The 20,579-nt window shown below is 39.5% G+C and overlaps 1 protein-coding gene across 2 annotated transcripts in view; it reads left to right on the top strand.

The window, feature by feature from the left end:
* Nucleotides 1-13,520: 13,520 nt before the first annotated feature.
* The window catches only part of Lin7a (lin-7 homolog A, crumbs cell polarity complex component), a 141,980-nt gene continuing 134,921 nt past the window's right edge, over nucleotides 13,521-20,579 (top strand). For both annotated transcript variants that reach the window (XM_038314576.1, XM_038314577.1), the window contains exon 1: nucleotides 13,521-13,616. In XM_038314576.1, the coding sequence (XP_038170504.1) occupies nucleotides 13,535-13,616 (82 nt within the window). In that variant the 5' untranslated portion in view covers nucleotides 13,521-13,534. The remainder of the gene's footprint in view (nucleotides 13,617-20,579) is intronic.

The raw sequence follows: 20,579 nt of genomic DNA on the forward strand, positions 1-20,579 counted from the left end.
TGCAGTTATGAGCTACGCTTACAGAGAACTGTTAACTAACTCATTTGCCACTCTTCCACCCCCTAAATATTTTTGCTATATCCAAACAATGTGGAAGTCATACCGACACCAGATATATATGGACTGTCTCAAGAGCTCTAACATTTTATATACTCTACATAAAAATGAAAGGTAGGTTTCATAGATAAAACCTTAAAATATTCTGTACACATATAAATGTCATTGATTATATCTCCAACACTCTGAATAAAAATGTCAGTCTCTACACACAAGAACACTGTTGTGGGGACACTCATGGTGGACATGTGAAAAGTTCAAGGTGTGGAAACTGAAGCACTCCCATTCGATAATATACTTTTTGTGGGTTCACTGATGTGCAAGCTCAGTTGTCCTATGGCTTTCCCGGAAATATAAGATTGGTGTTAATGGTAAATGTGACAGATCTGATGGCTCGTCACAGTCACACTCTCTTAGTCTACTTCATTTTCCTCTAAACATTTCAACTGAATGAACGTATCATTATTTTAAAATCCATCTTCATTCTGCAGTGAAAATGAAACTACCTTCATTCATCTGGAATGAAGCAGCTTCTTCATTATTCCCCTGAAGTTTCCCTTAATGAATACCTTTATTCCTTGCGAAATATCAGCATTTTGTCTCTGTCCTATCCTCCTACCTCTACCAGATATCTTCCATTTCAAGATGGGGCCATAGCTTAGGGGTAGATTACTTGTTTAGAGTATGTGAGGTTCTGAATTCAATCTTCAGCAACACACACACATACACACACCACCACCACCAACAACAACAAGCACAATGATAAATACTTCAATTTCATTATTACCTTGTAATTAAAAAATCTATAGCACCTAAGCTATTATAGATTTCACGGGCACCATGTTTTAATAATATTGGGAGATAAGAGGAACTACAAAAATAAGAATGATTTCAAAGAAGAGTGGCGTTATTTCCAATTATATATGTGGATATTTTAGGAAAATTGAGGGAGCTTAGAAACCAGACCCAGAGCTCCCCATGCTCCTGTGTACTATGAACTTGATCTACAGACATCAAGTTTGCCATGGTTGGCTCTTTGTGCCTCTGGACTCTACATCTGGAGAATTAATCAACCACAGACAGAAAATAGGCTTGCAGATTGAATCTGCATTGAACATGCCATTATTGCAGAAACACCCTTATAGCAACTCTTTCTTGTCCAGCACCTGCCATTTCTGTCCCTACCAGCCTCTTTTATTTTTTTAAAATACTGTGCTACCTTTTATTCATGTTCTTTTCCAGTCAAATAGACTGCGTCTACAATTTTTTTAAAAAAAAAATACACGCCAGAATACCCTAACAGAACATGTCTACATATTGTGTAGTCCTGCTGAAATGCCTGTCAGTCCTACCCCATCTAAAAACCCATCTCATTGTGAAGACCCACTGCAATAACACCACATTTCTAAAACCTTCCGTACTTTGTTCAGTTCATTATTCTTCTGCCTTCTATGCTGTGACACACACAATATCCCACCTGTTTGTAGATAATTGAAATAATGAAAGGTGTATGTGGGGCAGGGCCATGTTCTCCTTAAACTTTTCCTGTAAATACATGCAGAACATAGTAGAGCAAATGCCTTAGGCAAAATGAACAGTCAAGTGATGTTGAGTCAGTTTTCCATACTAAAAATATATTTAAAATACAGAGATTGTTTTGGAATATATTTTCTTTCTCATGTCCAAATATTTACTAAATATCAGTTCTATTCTATTCACTGAGACTATATTGGAAAATCAAGTTTTGTCTCTCTACTTATATAATTTAAAATCTAGTATAATAGCAGTGTAATAAAAATACACTGGATTTATTAATACACGGTCTTAGTCCTGTTCTGATTTAGCCAGGAAAATTAAGGGAGCTAAATAAAGTGTTTTCTCTGAGTTTCACTTTCCAGTGTTGACCAAATTTGATATTTTTTTTACATTTTACAGCCTAAAATATTATTGGACTTCATGAGATATTAACAATATATTTTACATTAAACTTCAGCAGTTTCCTTTATGTATTTTTTCCATTCAAATAATTCTATTATTTTCAAATTTATAGCTTTAGCTCAGAACTTTCAAAACTACAAAATGAATATATCACCAACACCATAACCATTTCCATGCCTCAAAGTCACATCAAATGCCATGCATTCAAAGATAAAACTATCTTCTCTCTTCTCTCTAAACAATTCCTTCTTATGTATTCTCAAGATTATTTATCCATCCCTACATGCCAGAAAATGCTAGGAAAGTTTTCTGCAATCTCGTCTCCTTTGATTTGTTTTTCTTGTCTCCAAGATCTTACCAAGACACGTCAGTGATAGTTCCCAGACAGGTCTTGTAAGCACTCACCTTACCAAATTTAAATTCCATTTTTCTTTGTTCAAGACACTAAAACCCTCTCACCTGGGCTCTTGAATGGCTTTTTAAATGGTTCTCTTTTTAAATGCAAGTCTTTTCCCTGTGCTCTAACCACTCTACACATTGCATTCAAATAATTCTTCATGAAATACATCCATCCCATTTACTCTCCTATATAACCTCATTATCATTTTCCATTCCCCTTGGGATGAAATCATAAATCCCTAATGCGTTTTCGTGGACCATGTGAATCCTCAAATCAATTACACACTTGTGTAATTTACACCACATCCTTTTCCTGACTAAACAGCATTGGCAACTGTTTTAACTGAGTAATAATTCCACAAATACTAACAATTCCTTTGAGATATTGAGTGTCTGCAGTGCTCTTGAATGCCGTATTGTTTTTATTGCTTGTTGTAGCACCTAACATTGAATTACACAATGAATAAGAACTCTCTCTCTCTCTCTCTCTCTCTCTCTCTCTCTCTCTCTCTCTCTCTCTCTCTCTCTCTCTCTCTCTCTCTCTCTCCATAACTGCTATGATTAAAATGTTCACCTATGCATTCAAAGAGCACCAATGAAGTTGTTGGAGGGAGACGATGCAATTTAAGGAGAGAATGCAAATAGAAAGAGAAGCAGGAATCCATTGTGGTGACCACAGCAGTGTAAACCTCTGAAACCTCTGAATATTCATAGCCACCCATCCCGCACTTTAGAGGTCTTCATTTGTTTCCAGACAGAAAGTACAAGCAAGCATTGTAACCATTGCCACAGTTTATTAGCTGAACTGCAACACATTATGTCTTAGAGTTTACAGCCTACAGCCATCATTTTGTGGTTTTAGTACATAGTTCTCTGTGTGTTTGCTAACTACATATTTACAAACTCCTCAGACAAACTCACTATAAAAATTCAAGGAGTATTTATGCAAATCTACACATGTATACATGGCCACTTTGTATAAGTCAATAGAACTTAAAATTCTATGAGCCCTTTGAAAGAAAGAGAATTCACCACCCCACATAATTACAAATATGTCACTAGTTATGGTTGCAATAACGATAAGGCCAGTAGAGAGCAGTGTATGCACTAGCTTTTAAAATGTTCTTTGAATTACAATTAACAAAATCATATTCGTTATTATTTAAATTTTATATTTTAGCTACTTAATGAGCCAGACTTCTTCTTACTTGAAAATGAAGGGGCTACAACATCTCCCTGCAGTCTTCCATGTCCTCTCCACAGTCCTATAACGTTTCTACTGGTGGAAATAAATAGTCAACAAAGTCAGTATCTAGATGCTGGAGAGATGGTTCAATGCACAAGCATGAAAACCTGCTTCAGTGATGCCAGGACCTACATAAACATTCAGGTAAGATAAGGCACATTTCCTTAATGACCTCAGTGCATTGTGAGCAAAGGCAAGAATGCTGGATTTGCTGTCATTCTGGCTCCAGGTCTAATACGAGACACTGTCTTGAGGAAATAAAGAAGAAAGCAATTGAGTAGGACATCTGATATCCTCCTACACATACATGCACAGGTATGCACAGGCATGCCTTCACATACATACATGCACAGATATGCACCTATATGTGTATATATGCCAACACCTCATACCTACAGAAATCATACAAACACTTATGTACACAAATATCTATTCATGAACTATTATACAATATGGAAATTAAAGTTGATGACAAATAACATATTATTTTCACCCAAGCCATGCCCTTGGATATAAAATGTTCTAATTGTGAAAATACTATGTGAGACAGTCCATATGTTCTTTAGGTTGAACGAATACACACACATACACACACTCCACAATGTTGATATGCTTTAAAATATAATGTGTACATGATAAATATGTGCAATTTTATCTGTAAGCTAAAAATTTTTGTGAAGTTTTAAGATTTCAGATTTTATGTTTCTTCAGATTTTTCCACTATTGGCTTCTTTTTTTTTTTTTTTTTTTTTTTTTTTTTTTTTTTTTTTTTTTTTTTTTTTTTTTTTTTTTTTTTTTTTTGGTTTTTCGAGACAGGGTTTCCCTGTAGTTCCTAGAGCCTTTCCTAGAACTAGCTCTTGTAGACCAGGCTGGCCTCGAACTCAGAGATCCGCCTGCCTCTGCCTCCCGAGTGCTGGGATTAAAGGCGTGTGCCACCACCGCCCGGCTCACTATTGGCTTCTTAACAGAAAGCTATCACAATCACTTCGACATACTCTATTCTTGGAAGGTGTAAGATAGACATTTTAAACAAACAAACAAAAAGTGGTACTCATTCTGTGGCATCCATATTTCCTTTTAATCAGTTCAGATTTTAAAAATTAAAATTTCTGTGATATTTGTATAGATAAGAGGGGTCAGCCAGCATACAATGACAGGCATATGGGAAGGTGGCCATGATCCAGAATTACATAATTGGAAAGGGACGCATTCAAGGCCACAGATGAGGAGAATTCATGTTTCTAAAGAAACATAGAAAGAAGGATACTGTGAGTGCATGGCGTAGGGGGATGCACTTGTGTGCTTACACAGTCCACAGGAGGTTGTTGGTGTCTTAGTCTATGATTTTCTGGCTCATTCCCTTGAAACAGGGACTCTCTTAGAAACTTAGGCTGGCTGTTGTTTGGTTAAGCTGATAGCCAACAAACCCCAGTGATCTTGTCTTACATGCCCTCTCCCTTGTCTCCAATTATAGATGCTTCCCACACTCCACATCTTTCATGGATTCCGGGATCCAAACTCAGATCCTCATGTTTGGCAGCAAGGAATTTTAACCCTAAGCCATTTCCCCAGTCCAGCGTAAAGAAAAACCTGTTTTTTTATTTGTTTGTTTATTTTTGTTTTTTCATACCATTTGAGAGTAAAATCCTAGTAATAATCTGAAAACACATGAAACACTTCTTTGATGAATTATTTTGAAATTAGGCAAGAAAGATTACATGGTTCTACTTATGTAAATATAGAAATATTGTTGCAATTAAATAAAACATATCTATCCGAATTCTATTTGTGTTTTTTATATGTAGGTGAACTTGTTTGTCTATATGTGTGTCACACATACAAGCCATTGTGTGTGTGTGTGTGTGTGTGTGTGTGTGTGTGTAATGAAAAGGCTTTGTTATTATTCATGGTGAGTGGTTTTTTGGAACAGTCCTTGAACTGTTTACCACATGCAACTTGTCCTAAAATTTTCAAAGCAAAGCCCTTATCAAAAATAGAATTGGCTATGTCAGGCATTGATAGTACACACATTTAATCCCAGCACTTGGAAGGCAGAGGCAGGAAAGTCTCTGAGTTTAAGGCCAGCCTGGCCTACAGAGTGAATTCCTGGAAAGCCAGGGTTACACAAAGAAACTTGATCTCAAAAGAAAAGAACACTCCCCCAAATGAAACAGATAGGATAAATATAAACCTTCCAGAATGCCGTAACAACGTCATTTTACCTAAATATGGGCACAAGGTCTGCCAATTCTCTCTACTTTGGAAGACAGCTTTGCCTTGAGAGTCTAGATAAAAATATTTATATACTTGATATGGCATAATTGATCCAAACCACATCCCAGATAATAGGTACCTTGAAACACTAACCCAGAGTTAAAATTTGTCTTTTTCTTGTCCTTCATCGTAAAATTCCCAGGAAGCCATAATAATCCTTAAGCAGATCCAATACATGAGTAAATGGTTTGAACAAGAAATAATTTCTTTCAAAAAAAAATCTTGGAATAGGAAATTTTTAGAGACACTGCATTCTGGCAAACAGATCTACCTTGAGTATCTCAGCGAGGTATGAGATGCAGGAGAATCAAACTCCAGAAAATTCTGCCGGCATGGACAGAGCTCAACCGTGACCAGAAGAACCAGGAAGCTGAGAAGCCGAGAAAGCCCAGAGAGGGAGCTCCGTTTTACAGAAACAGAATTTGTTCTCACTAGTAAACTTGAGGAATTTTTTAAGCTTTCTGTTTGGATCCCGTTTGAATTGTAGCAATTTCCCCCTCCAAACTACAGCAGCAGGGGATTCAAAACCAACCGTGGGATTCTTCTGAATGTGCTGTCTATGTCAATGGCTCATTTAGCTCTTAACCGTGCTAATTACTGACATGTATGTTTTTCAGCATGCCTAGCGTAAATTCTGTTACCCAATTACTGTATTGTGAAAGAATGTGCGAGGAATTTGAAAATGGCCTTTATGTCCATTTCCTCCTAATATCCTTAATTAATAGGATGGCACTGATGTTAGAGAAAAAAATATACTGCTGGCTGGAATACGGTAAGCTAGATTTAAAGTTAAAGCCCCAAGTTGAGGTGGTTTTTAAGAGAAAACTATTTGAATCCTCTTTTAAAGAAGGCTAAAATTGGGACCCAGAGATTTTACTCCGTGTGGTAGGAAAGGTTTGTGCACCTGTGCAATTATACAGAATCCCCAGGAGGTTATTGGTGTCTTAATCATCATATTCTGCCTCATTCCTCCCCTCTCCCTCATTCGTAGGCCAGGTGAATGTGTGTGCGGACAAGCCTGATAACCTGAGTTCAATCCCCAGGGCCCACATGGTGGAAGAAGAGAACAAATCTTCCCCAAGTTGTTCTCTGACCTCTGCTCATGCACCCTGGCACCTTTTACATATTGCTCCCCTACACATAAACACCCCACAATTAAATGAATAAATGTACTGAAAATTGAAATGAAGCTCAAATCCAAAACAAGTCCTGGTGGTCCTTGTGAATAATCAAGATAGCAGTTACAGTCACCATGGTAAATTCTCATTGTCACAGGAAATCCAAAGGAATCTTCACTGCGTTCCTTACATTCCCATGAAATCCTTAGAAGATCTTGCCTGCTTAATTAGATGTCGCTAATCAAAGTTTGAAAACATGTCTCTTCATGCTCAAAGGGGAAAAATCATCTTCTTGTCTCTGTGAAAGAAAGAAAATATCCCTAGTTTCTCCTGAAAGAAAATAAACAAGTTCCAAAACAGTTTACAAGACAGATTTTCTTCCTTTTGTTTCTTTATACATTTTAAACATAGAAATTTATGGCATCATTTCTTGGGGATACATCATATTCTAATTCTGTGCTTCTACCTCCTCAATTATTTCATAAACTCCTCAACAAATAGGAGAAAGATTTCTTATTTCTTACTCTAGCTCAAGTACCGTGTCCTGATCAGTAAGGGATACATCAAAGGTAGTATGGATATGTTGTTCAAAACTCAGTTCTATTAAAAACAATGTAAGTCTTTTGTGGACTAAAGTCTTAGTCACTGTTCTATGGCTGGGAAGTGATACCATGAGCACAGCAACTCATATAAAAGAAAGCACTTAAGTAGGGACTTGCCCACAATTTCAGAGGATTGGTCCATTATCACCATGGCAGGGAGCATGGGAGCATGCAGGTGTGTTGCTAGAGCAGTAGCTAAGGGCTTTACATACTGACCACCCATCAGCAGGCAGGAAGAGAGAGCAGAACTGGGCCTGGTGTGGGCTTTTCAAACCTCACAGCCCACACCTAGTGATACACTTTCTCCAACAAGGACACACCTCCTCCAAAAAAGACACGCCTTCTAATCTTTCCAAATAGTTCACCAACTGGGGACTAAAGATGCAAACATATGAGTCTATGGGGGCCATTTTCATTCAAACCACCACATGGGCCATGTTATAAGTGCAGAGTCATTGGCTTTCCAGGAAAAACAGAGGAGCTTTCCCATACAGTATTTGCTGTCACCATAGCTAGTGTAAAATTACCAGTGAAACATTCCTGGAACTATGTCTCAGGTAAAATTCACAAAACCAAGTCACACAGGATCAGTGTTTATGATTACCTCTACCTACGTTTGTCTAGTTTATTGATGGTTTCTATTTTATTTTCCTCCCTTTATCAAGACTAAATCGAGAGCCATAGATTAGTGTTTGGCATACAGCAGGTGCTTAATGTACAATGAAGAGATGTAAAATCTTTGACTCTGTCTGGGACTGAGGTTTGGTAGGCTCTTCATAGTGAATATGGATCTGTGAAGCCCTACAACATTTGCCAGCATCACACACAAAAAAACCCACAATCTTTTACTCAGAATAAACTAAAAACTTTAAGTTCATAGTGATAAAAGTTATGTTAAATATTTTGAGGCCCAAAAGAAGTGTGTGTGTGTGTGTGTGTGTGTGTGTGTACGCGCGCACGTGCTTAACAAATCTCTTTTATCTCCTATAAAATATAAGTATGAATTTAAGAAAACGTGAGGCTGTGGTGCATAATAAAAAAAGAAACGTAAAAGCTTTGAATTTAAATTCCTTTATTAAAACATCACCCATGATTTAAACTGTTAATTTGACATGACGTCCAGCACAAAAATCAAACTTTCACTTTATGCCAATTACAAAATAAACTAAAGACGATAATTTAAAATAAATTACTTACTATTATTTGAACCAAATAGATATAAATAGAACATTCACAACTCAGGAAGGCTTTAAACTTATGAATCATGCTATTCCCACACAGAAGCAGAGTAAAAATATTTTATTTATATGTTACATGATAATTAATGATGTGAGAAAATATAGATAAGATCCTACAAGTAAAGGATAATTATTAAGATTTCATCTTTCCTCCCTTAAAACGTTTTTTATTAGTTTGGGATAAATTAAGAATAATGAGAATTGAATTTTAATATTTTCATTTCATCTTGAATTTTCTGATATCCAACTCTAAATTAGTAACTCTTCATTCTGGTGTTATCAAGTTTTATTGTAGATGCTACCCATAATTCCCTTAGCCTTCTTTATCATTTGTTATTTGTTTGGTAATTGACATGAAGCGAAAGGTTCATTACATTTTTTAAAATTATGTTGTTTTTCACCTTTTGACCCTCAGTGGGTTCTAATTTCAACAAATTCTTGGTTTTAGACAGATATATCTATCTGCCACCCTGGCTTGGCTCTATTATTCTCTTAATATACTGTATGTTGTCCCTTTACCCTTAGTGAACCAGAAATTTTCTAGAACTAATTTAATTGCCAACTTTTTCAATCTCTACTGAGTACTTAGTCCCTCATTACTTGGTTCTGTTTCTCCTTTGTAATATAAAAAGTAAGGGAAATAGAATTAATTATTTCATACACTTCATTATCACAAGTGCCTAGGACAGTGTCTGGAGAATAGCCAGAATCCCATTGAGGCAATAGATAAGGAGTTACCAACACAAAATAAAAAGACAATACGTACTCAGATTTTTTCTATTGATGAGTTAAAACGCTTACATCCTGAAATATAGGTTGATTCTCCATCTTCATTTAGTGGCAATTTGACAAAACCCATTGAGTTGGGAAAGCTATCATGATACCTTGAATCAAAAAACAATGTCTAACACTCGGAGTGGTAGAGTTTCAGCTAAAAGGTGCTATTTTTCTCGTAAGAAACTATGCTTATTATACTCCATTGAAAGCTTAACTAAACATATTTTCTTGGTATGCTAATGCTTTCTGCAAACCTTTTCTTGACTCTACCATGTAATTTCAAAAGATTCAATTAAGGGAAGAAGATTTAACTACCTTTGAATGAAATTTCTAGCAAGAACACATTTTACATTTCAAAGCAGACAGTTGTTTTATTACTAGCTCTATTGGTTTACATTGGAAACAGAACATTTGCCTCCATCCATTCCTGCCTCTCTCTGACTGTGTCTCAAGCCTGAGAAGAATGGCTGGATGTGTGGGGAGAGAGGATGAGGGAGACTTACACCAGCAATTGTGAAAGAAATGCCTGAAATACTAAATGTTCAATAAGGTAAAGTTTGGATTTTCTTCGCTGAAAACATAGTGGGTCCTGGGTCTTAGTACCGTTACTGTATAAGTACTTTAACACATCTGAGCTTAGTTTACTTATCTCCAAAGTGTAATAAAAAATATCTAGTTATCAGGGCTGGAAAGACTGGGAGAACATCTCAGTACCAACCATTGACCATACAAGGTAATTAATAAGTTATTTATTAAATTAAGTTACTAATATTGAAAATTAAACTACAATCTACCTTTTAAGTAAATAATATAGTGACTGGGTAACCAAACATCTAGGACTGAAATGTAATTTGATATATGTGCATACATACATACATACATACATACATATCAGCAACTCTGATAGAAACAGAAAAGGAATGGCATATGAATAAGTCAAGCACACTGACTTTGATAAAACTAAGTTTGGAACTGAGGTGACTAGACTCTTGTGCATAAGATCGGATCATAGGCACATATATCCAAGCATAAGGAGAAATTCAGGACACTTTCCTGTGCATCCCCATGTCTCAGAAATATGATGACAAATTCTAGTTCACAGGTAAATGCAATGAAAACAACTGATCATGCACGCTGACACAGTAGTTTTCTACAAGTGTTTAAACATCAGCTAAGGACACTGAACTCGCCAATCCTGGGAATAACACGGGATGGATACCTGCTGAATGACATTTCCTCTCTTAGTTCCTGAAACAACAGAAGACAACAACAAAAAAAAAAAAAAGAAAAATGGTCGAGCAAACATAAGTTAAGAACCATGCTATAAAATGTTGGTTCTGGAGACTCAGTAGAAAACAAAAAGCCAAAAATCCTGCCATCATAAACCTCACCATCTGAAATTTATATTGAAATCGGTTCAATACAGGCTTTGAGATAGGTGAATCAAGCTGCTGATTTATGTATTTCTAATCCAGAATTTAAAATTTTACCTTACTGGCCAAACGATTGTTTTTTTTTTTTTTTTTTTTTTTTTTTTTGTTTGTTTTCCATCCTCAGTTATTGAATGAGCTTTGGTATTTTGTGCAAAACCCTGAAATACCTTCTGCTATCAAGAGACACAGTTGCATTTCTTCTTCCTGTATCTCCTTTAGTACCTGTGTTGGCTGTTAATCACTTAGAGTTGCTGGTTGCTTCTCTGCCTCCCACAATGCTTTCGATATTGCTTAAGGCACTTTCTGCACAGAATTCTACGTTTTGTTCGCTGTTTATCATGTAACCAGGTAATATACTAGCAAATAATAATAATAAATAATAAACTAGTAAATACTAATAAATAATTAGCAGCTTTACTAAATTTATTATTAATTTAGTAACTACTAAATTAACTTTATAGAATCCACCATTCCCAAAGTATATCCATTGTTTAAGATTTATTTTACTTTTAATTGTGGGTCTGTTCTTCAGAGTGCAGATGCCTAGGAGGCCAGAGATATCAGAGAACCCTGGAGATGAAGTTTCAGGCAGCTATGAGACACCTAATGTTTGTAATGGGAACTGAATTTTAGTCCTGTGCAAGAACAATGTGTGCTTTTAATGACTGTACCATTTCTGAGCACCACAAAGTATATTCCTTATTTTTTTCATTCTCCCTAAGTTTTAATTAGTGGATAATTACATAATTTCCCTGTTTCCACCCTCTAATCTTCCCCCATGTACTGCCTCCTTGCGCTCTCTCTCTCTCTCTCTCTCTCTCTCTCTCTCTCTCTCTCTCTCTCTCTCTCTCTCTCTCAAATTCATGGTCTCCTTTTCTCTCATTGTTGTACACACACACACACACACACACACACACACACACACACACACACACACACACACGAGCCTATCTCTTTTTCCAGGCCCATCGGTAGCTCACAAATCTCAGGGACCTTGCAGAGGAGACTTAGTTTCCTCATGTTACCAGATCACTGCGCAACTGAACTAAGTTGTTTCTCTTGTTTGGCAGGTGAGGAGACTGGGCATCTACAAGAGACTGTGAGTTTGTCAGATAATATGCGTGATATAGAGCTGAATTTCGTGATCAAGCTTCTTCCTAAAAGTAGTCAAAGATGGTCAGTCATCTTCGACTACCTCAGTCACTGGTGAAAGTCTACTGCTTTCTGTCTCTTGGTGTCATTAGAAGAACATGCCATTGATTATATGCAAATAATTTGCTGCAACCCAAGGTCTGCCCCTGAGAGGTCCTTGGGAGTCACAATGATGAGTTAACTGTCACAGGGACGGACAGCATTGTCATCCGGGTACTGTTCCCACTCTCCTACATCATGCCTTTAGAAGGCTTATCCATGCTTCTTCCTTGTTTGATAAGGACATGAGGCTTGGTAGAAATTTACTGGAAATTGAGATAAAGAGGCTTATGGTACTTGAAGGCTCTAGCAACTGAATGCTGGTCAGCTGACTCTGAAATAAGTCCTTTAATATTATCCCCCCCCCCCCCAATCAGAGGCTGCAGGGAAAGAATGAATCTAGGGTGTATAGTAAAAGTATGCAACTCTCTTGGCTCAATTCTTTTCATATATGCTAATTAATCAATAAGTAACACCCCTGAATACATGCGTCTCCTAGATTAATGTGAAAAGGTCCTAGATAGGTATGTTTTTTCAATGACAGAGACCGTTTTTTTTTTTTTTTTCATTTTAAAACATTGTTAGGAAGTTTGCTTGTAAAGGCAGGTTATTTCCTAGGCGATACACCCAACTCCTAAGTGAACACTTACCTATAGAATCCCGGCCCTCCGTCAGTTACCTCGTACTGTTAGGAGGGAACATTCTAAAAAAGCTTCAACAGAAATTAACAGCAACTACAACGATATAGGGGCATCTTCCATATCCAGTGGTGTTTTCTATCTAAAGGGGTGTGGGATTAGTAGGTTGAAAATTTTCTTAATCTGAAAAGCCAACACCCCCCCCCCAAAAAAACATAACCCCTAAAACACCAACCCCTGCCCCCACCTTTCCCGTTTCCATATCCCCTTTCTGTGTGTACAAGTGTGTTTTGACCATTAATGCTTGGGTGGAAAGTTGAAAGACATCTAACCAGCTGCACCCAGCCAGAGCTCATGGGCGGAGGAGCGAAGTTCTAGGGCTGAGCGTTCCTTTTTCAGCGCCTGGCCATGCAGGCGCTCGCGGATACCTGCCCTGCTTGGCGCTGGCTCTGAAGATTCGCCTCGGCACAACAGTTGAGTCTCCATCTGGCTACCAACCCACCCGAGCTTTCTTCTCCTCCATCACCACCTTCCTCCCTCCCCCTCCTCCCCCTCCTTTCCGTCTTCCCTCTCCACCCCCGCCCCCAATCTCCTCCTCTTTTTCTCACTACAAGCGGTTGCTGATGCTGAAGCCGAGCGTCACTTCGGCTCCCAAGGCAGACATGGCGACATTGACAGTGGTCCAGCCGCTTACTCTGGACAGAGGTAAGGGAGCGGCTGGTACATCAGGCCACAGAGTCCGCACAGCTTCCCCCTTCGCCCTGCCCAGTCCCACTGGGACAGCAGGATGCGCTCGGCTAGGGGCAACTGGGCGAGGACGATCAGTCTAGGAGGCTTTCGCGCCCGGAACAGGACACTTTCTACCCCTCTCTCCTCGCCTCGTCCCCGCCGCCCCTTCTCGCAGCGCTCGCTGGGGCGTGGGTGCCTTGTCAGGGCTCCGATGCTCCAGCCACCAGTCCTAGTCCCTTGCCGGGTCGCCTCTGGGCCCCGGCTTTGTTGGAGAGGATGTGCGGGAACCGCTGAGCGCTGGTAACTGGAGAGGGGCAGAGAAAGCTCTCCCAGCCAGAGCAGTAAAGGGACCAGTGGGGAAACCAGCTAACAACTGCCGGCCCGAGGACCCGGAGGGAGGAAGTTTGTCCCCGCGCTGGAGACAGGATCTGTCCTGCTGCGGTGACTGTGAGATCGCCCCGGGGCGGTAGGGCGCTTGGCAGGGTAGCTGCGTGCACCGCTGCCGGGCTTCCGAGCCAGGGCGGCTGCCCTCGGGCGAAAGGGCAGAGCGTAACCTGGGCAGCCTAGCGAGCTAGGGGACGCTGCATCCCGGAGGCAAGCTGGCTTGGCTCCGGCTTCCCGTCCGGAGCTACAGCTTGGGTCGCTGGTTCTTAGTGCTCCCTCCGCCTGCAGTTCCAGGCTGGTAGCAACTCCTATCTCCTGCTCCAAACCAACATTGTTCTTCGCCAACCAAGTGCACCTCCGTGCCTGGGCTGCAGACAGCGAGGGGACAAAGCGCAGGCTGGGTAACAGTTTAACTTCTAGCCTGTGACCTGTGCGTCCTACTCTTTGGCTGCATGGGAAGCAGCGTTTGCCTCCTCCTCAAACCTTCCCAAGCCTGGTTACTGGTTTCTCCTCTAAGCTTGGGGCCTGCGTAGTGCACATGAGTGGTACCCAACTGTCTGGGGGAGTTTCCTTTCTCCTTCCCCACGTCCAGGTATAGAGCGCCAGAGTCCCTGCTCTGCAGAGAGAGGGCACCTCTAGCTCTGGTCCGAAGCGGCGGGGTTTAGGACCCGGGGCAGCCATTTGAAAATGCTGTGCTCAAAAGAAAATGATTTAGTCCTTGTCCCTCTAAAATTTCTCTTTCTGGAGGATTAAACTAGCGGGCCCAGCAAGGCAAAAAGAGCATCCTGCTGCGGAACACAGTGGCAAAGCTGGTAAACTCTGTTTGAGGTTCTTAATTTAGAGAGATCTCTGGTGACTTTACCTCAATCTGTTGGTGCCAAAACAGATATTATGTGGAGCCCATAGCAACCTTACTTGGGGTGAGAGTTGAAACATAATTGATTTTTATGTTGGGAAATGTTCGTTTACACGCTTGCAAATTGGTAACAGTAAAGAGCTCAGGAATCCGCCATCTAATCTATGATCTCCCCCCCCCCACCCCCAATATCGTCTCTACTAAGCAGGATAAATCCATTGCTGGTAAGAGCCAAGCAGATGGCAAGCTATTAAAAACGATGGGTTTCCCAACTATTTCTGTTTTAATGTGATGAGTTCTTATATTGTCCCATTACTAAATTACAGTCATTAACCACCCCAAGTTTAACTGCATTCAACAGTCCGCGTTCTAACTCCGTTAGAAGCAAACACTCCAAGAAGATCACATACCCAAGCCAATTCATATCTCACTACTACTATTACTAAGACAACTGTCCCACTTTGGGCTGGGTGGTATCTTAGCCCTTAGGTGCCCCAGTCAGTTGTTCAGGGGAGGTGTTAGGCAGACAAAGATTTAACGTTCATTCTTGTTTAGACTCAAATGGCGCCTGTCCGTGATTAGATTCACACAGTAACCCAGGAAGTATTTACATAAGTTAACTAGGTGGATATTTGAATGAACCATCTCTCCTTACTGGCTTTTACTGTTTGGTGAGTGAGAAAACTGTCAATAAAGTATCTTCCCTCTACTTAATTGTGATAGTGCCTTAACATGATTGAGCAGGTAATTTTATTATTATTAGGTTGATGGATCGTGGGATTCTAAACATTGTCCTTGAACAGGGCTTAACTCGGTTGTGCCTTGGGGACGTGGGACTGGTGATTGCGATACTGTGCAGTTTTACCCTAACGTAGGCTTCAGCGTTTGACTAGGAGACTAGATCACACCAAGCCCTGGGGTGCTTGCCGTTTGATATACTCTAAACTGTTCCACCCAAAGTCTTTTGGTCCCTCCAAAGAGTTTATAACCAGTTGTTAGTTTTGTCCCCGCCCCCAGTGGGTGGAGCTCCTTGAGCGTTAAGGTCATTTCTGAATTCCTTTTCGATTTCCTCATAGTCCGTGCCTTGTAATAGAAATCTCAAACTAATGTAGATTGGTGCTAGTGAACTCAAACCTGAAGTAAATCAAGAACAGTTGGTTATGGGGATTTCATACCAAACAGAGATACAACCCATGGTCTCAGCACTGCAGAGCTCGCAGGGTTGGTAGAACAGGCACCGGGAGCCGATTAGGAACCTTTCCCCTATTGACTTGGTGGATTTTCATCAGCCACAGCTGCTAACCAAGGCTTTGCCTTTGGTTTTTGATTTTTCAAGGCAAGGTTTCTCTGTGCAGTCTCCAGGCTCTCCTGAAACTTGCCTTGTAGACCAGGCTGGCCTTGTACTCAGAAATCTGCCTGTCTCTGCCTCCGCAGTGCTGGGATTTCCCAGGCCCCAAGCAAAATTGCAGCTGGGAAGAAGGAAATAAGAGTCTTGTCAGGGACAACAAAGTGCATCTCAGCAAATGAGAATACACACGCTACGATTTTAGGGCTTCCGGTTAATTTCTAGTACTTTAATTTACACAAATATAAAACACAAAAGAAATAAAAATAGATGATTTTTAGGCTATGCTACCTCAAAATGGGAGATTTAAATCTTGCTTAGCGTCCTTTGGCAGCATATATACAAGCATACATACATGCATGAACAACATGCATGCATAATACACACACACACACACACACACATATGGAATCTTGATGGAAAGTTTTTAAGGAAACAAATCAAAGCTACAGGCTTTAAATTGAGATTTCCTCACTTCGAATTCAAACGCAATAACTGGAAGTAAGACTGAGAAGATCTTGGTTTTTGTGTGGAAAGTAAGACTTTAAAAGATCCAGGCTGACCCAAAGGGATAGACAGGGTGACTTGGGGACTATCACATCTCTGTGAACATCCAAAGATTATTTTCTAATGTCATCAAAACATTGGACTAGCCAGCACTGCAGACCATGGGTGAATGCAATGGGCAGAGTAGATTCCTATTTAGTGTTTCTTGATATTCTTCATTTACTTACTGAGGTCCTACTATAAGTCACACTTTATTTGGGATCAGTGTATATTGAGAAACTAGACAAATGACAATTCTAACTTCTGTCATAAGTAGGGGCCACCAGGCAAAGGTTTCTTTTAAGCCACACCAACAACTCATCCATCTATTTGTTCAGTATACCTTTAGCACCTGTTGCCTACCCATGCTAAGGGAATGCAAGAAGAAAGGTTTTTTTTTTTTTGCCCCTATGAATCTTAAGAGACTACTAGAGGAGACAAATGGTAAGAGATGGATTTACTAAAAGTTACTGAGGGTCAACCTTATTCCACATACTGCTCGAAGCACTGTGGGAGTGCCGGTTGAGCAAAATAGGTAAAATCTAATGGTGTAAAAAATAGGTAAAATCTAATGCAAGCTAGTGAGAGGAATGCAATGAATACATATACAAGTGTGAGGCTGATGGGGTAAAAATAAAAGTGAACAAATGACAATGGGTCATACACACACACACACACACACACACATGTCAAGGAAAGACCCCTTGTGAAAGCGACATCTGAGAAGACCACTGGAACAAAAAGGAGGAAACAAGCTTGGTCAATAATAGTGGGTGGAGGAGGAAGAATGGAAGCCGCCAACACATCACATTTTTACTGTGAAAAAGCAAGCGAAGGAGGAGCCTTAGAGAAGGGATATTTGCTGGTGGTAGGCAGGGGCTCAGATGACGTGACTCATAACGATGATGGTAGAGTATATGAGAATGAGAAATGCGCCGAAGAAAACTGAGAGATTATGGACGTGAGAGCTACTTGGTTGGTGTTGATTAAGAAAGGCTCTCTGGGAGAGGGAAAATTTCATCTGGTCTTCAAATATTATATTAATATGATCTTTACAAAAAGGCAGTCATAATGAAAGAAGTAATACATCATATCAGTTCCAGATTTACTGCTTGGTTACCATCTAGTTAAAACACTGAGAGAGAAAAAAAAAGACAGTCAAAAATTAAAACTACTGAGAAACAATTACAGAGGGCTACATCATGAGTTAGAAATTTGGTTATATGGGCCAAGTAAATCTACAGATCAGCTTGACACTATGTTTTGTTGTCAGATTATAATATCATATGATAATTTGATTTTCAAAAAACACATTAACCCTTGCTTTTATGTTACTATACTTAAAAGTTTATCTTGAATGCCAGTGGTCTTGATAAGGGATGGCTAGTTTGGGAGTTAGATAGACATCGGTGTAGACAGCAGTACATGTAATTTACCCCTGTGGCAGAGTGAAGATTTTGATAAGGAGATGAGCATGAAATTCATCTCTTCCCACTCTGAAATGTCTTCAGACCCTCTTCCTGTGTTCAGAGATTGGCTTGACCAGATCCTAATCTCTAAAACTGGGAATGACTTTCAGCTAAACTTGGGGCAACAAAGCAGAGTGATACTGAATACTGCTGCCTTTATAGAACCTGGAAATACCTCGCTGTGTTAAACACTGAACTCTTTCAGGCACCTTCCCGAGGGTGCGGTAGCTTCCACTCTCCTTCACGTCCCATTTCCAGGTCAGAAAGGATAATATGAAAAGCCCCTTTAAATTTTGACCTTTGCTTAACCTTTCCCCTTCAAACCATTCAAGCAAAATGGTTTAAAAAATTATGACCCATAACGTGATAATACAAACCCTTTGGTAGAAAAAAAATGAATAATTTAATTTTTCTCTGGGTCTAGAGAGATGACTCTGCACTTAAGAGCGAGTGTTGATCTTAGGCCCCAAATTTGGTTCCCTGAACCCATGCTAGCGGCTCACAATTACCTGTGACATCAGCTCCAGGGGATCCTTGCCTCTGGCTCTCTTGGGCAATTGCACTTTTGCGGACATAGTCCCCACGCAGGAAAAATAATGCATGTGCAATTGAAAATAAAGTAACTATTTGAAAATAAAATTCTAAGAATTAATTAAAATTACATAAGTTACAAATCAGTGGTATTCGATGACCTGGTCAATAGGTAATGAGCAGTTTTGGTGTGTCCATAAGGTAAATGTTGTGACTGCCACCATCTAACTTTTCCGTGTTTCCACTTCAATTTGGATAAGTTGCAAAAATAGAAACGGAAACTGCTATTCCTTGGCTTCTTTTAATCACAATTTAAATTATTGATTAAACTAGTCTTAAGGGCATTTCCTCATTTTAAAAGATCAAACTTTTGTCCTTTGAAGTTTCTACTGGGAAACCAAGAAATATTATATTGTGGATTTCAATATTACGGGGGGAAAACAACATGAGAACAAATATTGAACGTCAATCAGAATCCCATGGTACCACAGTTTTTGTTACATTGGGTACATATTAGCATTTTCTCTTTTCACTTTTAAAGGCATAGAGAGCCCATTTCTTTATGTATTTCCAACTCAAGCCCTGGGCAGCCTATAGATTTTCTAATCAACTGCATTCACCGCTTGTTAGCTTTTTTGGTTGGTTGGTTGCTTGGTTTATCGAGACAGGGTTTCTCTGTAGCTTTGGAGCCTGTCCTGGAACTAGCTCTTGTAGACCAGGCTGGTCTCGAACTCAAAAAGATCCACCTGCCTCTGCCTCCCAAGTGCTGGGATTAAAGGTGTGCGCCACCATCACTCAGCTGCATTCACAAGTTTTTATAAAATCTGTTTTCAACTGAAAATTGCTCCTTCTCTTGATCCTCAGTTTTCTATCTATGTTTTCATTTGGAGGCATTTTTATGATAGAAAAAAATGAGGAAGAAGAAAAATAAGTGTGATAATTTTAACTCCTGTTTCAAAGATGCATGCCTGATGATCTTTGTAGAAAAACGGGAGGTAAGAATGTTGTATCTCATCCTAAAGCCTCACCAACATCAACAGCCTGATACATTTCAGCTCATAAGCATTAAGTACTTGTTTCCTTTAAGTGAATATTTTCTGGAGGCAGCAATGAACATTTTACAAACTATTTTTTTGCTGAATGTCTATTTTGGTGTGATCCTGCCATTCATGAAATTAGTGGTTTTGTTTCGTGGGTGTACTTTTAAGACTCGCTAAAGGCTCCTAGCTATATAGAAGAGCATAAGGAACATTTCCTTAGTAATATAAACAAAATAATGAACAAGCAATGGCAGCTTTAAGTTATCAGTTGTATGTGTATGTGTTTGTGTGTGTGTGTGTGTGTGTGTGTGTGTATTCTGTCTGTCTGTCTGTGTGTCCAGAAAATGGCCAGAAACAATGAGAAATCCTGTTGGTGATATTCATAGTCTCCTCTCCATTTTCTGCATTGATCTTACTGTTTTAGTTGGTGAATGGACCAAACATTTAGTCACCTAACAGGACCATGAAGACTTTTCTAATGTGAAGAGCAGGCTGCAGAATCATCTGCCCCACCCCAGTATGCAAAAATGAGCTACTCTGTGATTTTATTTTTTACCACTACCAATTAATGAATGAGAGAACTATCACATGATAGACAGGCTAAGACAGATTTATTTTGAAAGCACTCTGTGTTGACAAAAATGTCTTTAAAAGTCACAATGATCCCACCAATTCATTACCTCTAATCAATGGGATCAAGAAGTTTTTAAGACTGGGTTGTGCTAAGTAATGTGCTTGCTCCACTTGAAGACTTGCCGAGTGAAAGCA

This window comes from Arvicola amphibius, chromosome 17 (genome assembly GCF_903992535.2).
Source record: "Arvicola amphibius chromosome 17, mArvAmp1.2, whole genome shotgun sequence".
Taxonomy (NCBI): Eukaryota; Metazoa; Chordata; class Mammalia; order Rodentia; family Cricetidae; genus Arvicola; species Arvicola amphibius.